The 6,276-nt window shown below is 34.4% G+C and overlaps 1 protein-coding gene across 1 annotated transcript in view; it reads left to right on the top strand.

The window, feature by feature from the left end:
• tafa1b (TAFA chemokine like family member 1b) overlaps window positions 1-4,153 on the top strand; it is a 160,218-nt gene extending 156,065 nt beyond the window's left edge. Inside the window, exon 4 of the mRNA XM_088915798.1 lies at window positions 3,939-4,153. Within this exon, the coding sequence (XP_088771924.1) occupies window positions 3,939-4,153 (215 nt within the window). The remainder of the gene's footprint in view (window positions 1-3,938) is intronic.
• Window positions 4,154-6,276: the final 2,123 nt, after the last annotated feature.

Here is a 6,276-nt window from a genome sequence, read left to right on the forward strand (position 1 = left end):
TACCAGTGTCAGAAACAAATGGCAACTCTCAAAGATTGAATCTGCTCAGGTGGCGAGAAAATTAAGCTGGCTTTGAGGCTTCTGTTAGAAACCTGGCCACTGCTTAACACTCAAGGTTTCTATCAAATAAACACCTTGATTCCCTGACAAAGACAGAGCAAGAATGAACGATTATTGCCACTGTCATGCATCAGCTATAAGCTAGAGTTTTCATTGCTAGCCTGTTCTACCTCTATTAGGCATCGTAGCATGTCATTTTTAAGATTTGTCTATTTTTACTACTTGCAGATTCAACAATTATCTGGTTACTGATTTAGACATTACCTTGTTTTCGCTAACAACAAAAAATGTGTGCTGTAATTATTTTGGAAAAAAAATTGAATGAAATGAATTCTGATTAAAGTAATTAAACACTGCATATTTTCATTACACACAGCACAGTAATTTAGATCTTATTTAGGCTGTAAAGCAATGCTGCATACAGTACATACTTTGCAAAGCTGCATTTTGAAAAAGCCATAATTAGCAGCGAGGAATGTGCTGTAATTACTTTCTTCTACCGATTGACATTCTGACTCTGAGGTGAACAGCTCCATAGCTGCAGTGAGGAACCCTGAATTGACTGCTGTCTGCTCTTTATGTATTGTATTGTGGCTTGGGGAATCTGAAGAGCAACAGAAGGCCAAGGATGACTAATGTGCTTCATCTCTCTGGGCTGCCTATTAAGACAACCTAAGGAACATGTTTTTCATTTGCTCTCAAGAGATGAAAAGACAAAAAGAAGGAGTGGGGGAGGATATTTAAACTTCTTGTTATTTCAATCACAAAATAGTCTGGTTTTCCATCAAAAGCCAAACAGAATAAAAGATTTTAATAACCCACGGTTTGCTGGGGCAATTACACAAGGATTAGGAAAGTATTGTTTACAGCATGTTCTCATTGATCCCTGGTTTGTCTGCAACCTGCCACAATGAAAAGATATATTTAAGCAAATAGATCTTGGAAGCATATCTTATATAAAAATCCCAAACCAAACATAACCAAAGAAGCAAGATGAATTACAATTGAAATTATAATTAAAGTAAGCTGTTTTAAAACACATCTGCTACATGTGTGTTTCAACTACAGTATATATTGTCAAAGAGTGCCTGATAGAGTTTTATTTTCAGATGTATATACAGTACGGTAATTACATTCTCTAATACATACATATCTGATACATTATTTTCATATCACTGAAAATCACTGTTATACTCTCAGGATATATTTCTTTACATATTCTTTTCCCTTGTAGAAAAGTCAGTTATTAGAATATGAATGGAAAAGATCAGTCAGCATAAGATTTCCACATTACTCTTTTAAAAATATTGGGTATTTAACCTTCAAATCCCTGTCTCCTGAACTCTTTTTTTCAGCCTGCCTTAGGGGTTTTAAGTACATAAATTCTGAGTTTAACAGCAAGAATATACAGTATTTTTGCTTCTGAGGAAGAATAAAGAAGATAGTATCAATGCTAGATATGTACGGTAGGTTTTTCAGACACAACAGTTATTTTATACATTTAGCTTTTAAAATGTTTTTTTTTTCTTTTAGGCGGGAAAACTGACACCACAAGTGTCCTTTCACACATATTCCTTTTAATTTCTCCTTTCACACATATTCTTTTATTCTGCTCTCCTTTCTGTTAAGTAAAGAAGAGACCGTTCTTGGATGTCCTATATACTGTATACATTTGAGTAAAAATCTTGATTGAAACAGTGTTAACCCTACACAAAGCAAGACTATTAATAAAACAACTACAAGGAGTGTGCATACCACAGTATTACATTCACACTTATGAAAATTAATTTTGTACTGATTTTATCTGGGAATTTGAGAACTACATACCTTCCTAGAAAAACAATATTTTTGAAAATGCAGTATATGTCCAGTTGAATTACCTGGGGGATGGGGGAGGTGTTATCTATAATAGGAAAGAAGATCAGGTGCAGAAGCCTTTAGAAAATAAAAGCTCAAAGGCACCAGCTTAAAGGACTTTGAGAACCACGTAAATTAAATTGTAGACATCTCTTGACCCAATGAACTTGTAATCTGCCCAGAAAACCACAGCAACTTGTAAAAATGCATAAAGATGGTACTTCACTTTATAAAGTGTTACTTTCTGCTTTTAAAGCAATAGGTAATCCTAAGGTCACAAAACTCTTTTGCAGTTATATCCCTTTCTGTTGACTAAAAGGTTTTTTTTCAGTAGCTCTGTGGTGCATCTCTCATCAGAAGACTCCCTCTGTGTCAAAAGCATCTCACTGGGAATCTGAACTTTCTTTTAATCTACTCCATTTAGAAATGAACCACAATTTATTGAATAAAGCGAAGAAAATTGATATCTTTTCATTAAGCTGACAAAGTCTTTTTCACCGGCAGCATCTGAAATGTGCTCCCTATTTAAATTTTATTTATAGCAATTTTCTCTTGTGCGAAGCAGAGTAATGTGATGCATCTGAAAGCCATCTCACAGTGAGGCAGCGGAACACATCACCGAACTTCAATCTCATGTGGTACAGAAGGAACCATCAGACATATGAAAAAAAATCGGTATTTTACATTTTCTGTTGAGTCATAACATAAGGATTCCGCCAAAGATAATTAGCAGCGATAGCTGCTGTGATAACAAAGTTCAAAGTTAATGAACAGTACAGAACAAGATAAACTCTACTCTTTCAGAAAAATGATAAAGGTATGAAAGTTCACAGCAAAAACTGAAAAGATAGCTGCAAGATTTTCCTTTTTCAGTAGACCAGTGTTACATAATATCAGTAAGTGTTTTAATCATTCAGGATACAGTCATATAAATATATTCTGTTCTGCACTGGCTTTCATATTAATTTCCTTTAATTAACAACATTACAGGCCAATGTTTGATGTGTAAAAAAGATAGTTATTTAGTTTACAGTCATAGAGATATGTTCTGTACTGACAATTTTTCTTTAATTTACAACAATAAGTGCCACTTCCTGACCTGATTTAATATTACATGAAATGTAACATGTAGAGGTTCATACACAGAACATACATAAATCTTTTTTTGGCTCTTTATTCCGTCCAGCCCAAGCCTACTGTACACCTAATGGCATGTGCTACAAATTTGTTAACCAAATGTAATCAAAGATCCGTAAAGTTAATTAAGCCCTTGCTAGCCAGATTGTGTAAACTCAGAACAGAATTTAGCCAGGACGCTGGGGTTATCACCCCTACTCTTACAAACAGTGTCATGGGATCTTTAATGACCAAGTCTGGACTTTGATTTAACATGAAGAATGGCATCTCCTACAGCATTGTGTCCCCAATCACAACACTGGAGCACTCGTTAAAATTTAATTAACATGGCTTAATAGTTTACTAACTTATTCATTGCCCTCTGGATATAGGATAGTGTTTTAATCATTACTAACCATAATTATGTATAATCTATAATATGTAGAATAAATATTGCAATGGTGATCATCGTTCATAGCATCCATATCACTTTTGTTGAAAAGAATATCCTCGGAATGTCTTGTTCACCAACTGGTGAAAATAAATGGCCAACAGCATACAGTACATGTACAGTATATCTGTTATTAAACTGCAGGACTGAAATGATAAGTGCTAGCCATCACCTGTAAACTGCGCTTGAGGAATTGACAAGACAGAGCACTCAGCAGCTGAGATGGTAAAGGAAAGGCAGCTCTCCTTGTATTTAGCAGTGTATTAAACTGGGGAACAGAATCAGACTAAGGTAAGTTTAAAGGGATAAACGCAAACACAGGTACACGAAACACTGTGCATAAAGATGCAACAATAATAGATTGCCGAAATAATGAAAGATTGTAAGCTGAAAGCGTAGGTGGGCAGGGAACTCATTAGCTAAGCTTTGACTTTCTTTTCTTCATCCCCTGCAGCATCCATAGTGATCGGAAAGTGGTGGTGTGAGATGGAACCCTGTCTGGAAGGCGAGGAGTGCAAGACATTACCTGATAATTCAGGCTGGATGTGCTCATCTGGGAACAAAATCAAGACCACAAGGGTGAGCATTCCAAACTTTCCACCTTTACATCGCAAAAAAGTAAAACTGTTTAACAATGGTGTTAATAGCACTGTGATAACACTGGTCTAATCCAAAAATAAAGGGTGAATTATGACACTGTATGTTATAATAATAATAATAATAATAATAATAATAATAATAATAATAATAATAATAATACTGTATAAGACAAGCTTTAAAGCATAAGAAGTAAGTTAGTAAATATATCTTAAAATAAGAATATGGGTTCATTAGTATCTGTTAAATATGCAAAATGCTTTCTACTATATTCAAATGGTGGTAATACAGAGCTAATGAGGATAAGGATAAGGACATATATATATTCTCTGAAAACAAGCAAAAACTGTCTACAGCATTCGTGCTATCTAGCGTTTGGAAAGTACTAGAGGAGATCCTTCTTAACTGCCTCCCAGCATGTTGCTGTTCTCATCATAGAGGCACTATCTGATAATAGAGAAAGGCACCGTTATCAGTGTATCATAAGAAAGGTCCAGACACAGAAGGACCTATCATCATTTTAATTTAAAATATTTTAGAATATACAGTATAGTACTGAGCAAATCTTATGTTACAACTAAAACTAGCATTTTACCTAAGATTGATTTATTGTTTTTAACACTCTGAAATATTTAAGATTATACAGTGAGTGAAAAAAGTGATACTGATATACAGTATTGTTTAAATGGAAAGTGGCACTTTTGCCACTTTTAAACTCAAGCTCTCTAGTTCAAACAAAAGTCACCATGAATGCGTTCCTTCAAAATTAAGTCATTTTTGCCAACCCCCCCAAAAAAAAGTCATCATGTACTGTAGTATTACCAATCCCCAAAGCTGTAGTGCAATAAACACAAAGATCTACCTTTTAATACAATAATTATCTGTTCTTCCTCCTACTTCTTATTGATGCTGTGCTTCAGGCACCAGTTTTCCTCTCTTTGAAAGTGGTTTGATTTGGTACAACTGGTTGGGAAGACTATTCTTCCTTTCATTTGGCCACATTGAAATATTTATGTACCACAAAATAATCCATAACAGCTACAACACTGAAAACTGCACACTGCAACCTTCTCTTTTAACCATACGTGTGAATTACTGCATAATGTACTGTAAATACTATTATGCAGTAAATATACTTCATTAAAAATATAACTTCACCTAAAAGCTGCTTTTAATGTCTTAGTTCCAAGTCACTGTGTTTTTTAATTGCTATCCATTGTATACAAAAACTGCTGTTTACCTAAACTGTATGGTGGTCATATTTATTCTGAAATATACAAGAAATGTACATACTGTATAGGCCAACAATTACTTCTATTAATAGTGGGATACTTAATGTAGGTGAATTATAATAAAAAATTATTTTAAAAAGCCATCTTAATTCTGTAAAAGTGCATAACATCGTAAAATATCCTTTCTATAGCAAAGACTCTTTGTTTTTTTAAATAAATTCAAGATTAATCTTTTCATCCACCACAGTTAGTATTGTTCTAAAGAAAAGCAACTGAGAGGTATTGTTCCCAAACCAGACAAATCTTTAGGGATTCGAAAACCTAATACACCTGCACTCCGCCAATAGCAAGAACGGGTACAGATTCTTTTTTTTCTGAGGCTGCATTTGTACTGAAATACTTCAGAAAATATCTCAACACAGGTTTTCTTTTACTGACATAAGCAGTGATTTGCTTTCGACCCATGCTGCCTAATGGAAACATATTCCAGACTACAACGTCAGTTCAGAAAGACTAGAATAGTAGCTATTTGCATGATCATTACCTACTACACTAGCTAATGAGAATATCCCCAGTGTAAATGATCTGGAGATTCCGTGAGCAGACTTATTTTATAATACATTTGGATAATTTTGTATTGAAGCCTTGACTGCCATCTCAACTATCCCAATCTCTGTCTCCTTTAAAGAGGGTGATGTCATGGTCTACTGCAGACAAAGTTAACTGGGAAAGCAGCAGCTTTTCATTCTTTGGGGCTCCTATCCTTATTTGAGATGTGGTCTTCATTAAAGTACTGCAAGTGCAACTTTGAATATACAGTAATTTTTGTTTCTGTTTTGAAAACAAATTTAATACTAAAACGTAAATATGAAACTAAAATCACAGAGCCACAAGGCTTTGACACTATTTAAAAAGCTGAGGACACACAAAGCATGATTACTGACTATTCCTAGCGTATGTATT

The sequence above is a fragment of the Atractosteus spatula genome, chromosome 5 (genome assembly GCF_055471065.1).
Source record: "Atractosteus spatula isolate fAtrSpa1 chromosome 5, fAtrSpa1.hap1, whole genome shotgun sequence".
In the NCBI taxonomy this organism is placed as follows: domain Eukaryota; kingdom Metazoa; phylum Chordata; class Actinopteri; order Semionotiformes; family Lepisosteidae; genus Atractosteus; species Atractosteus spatula.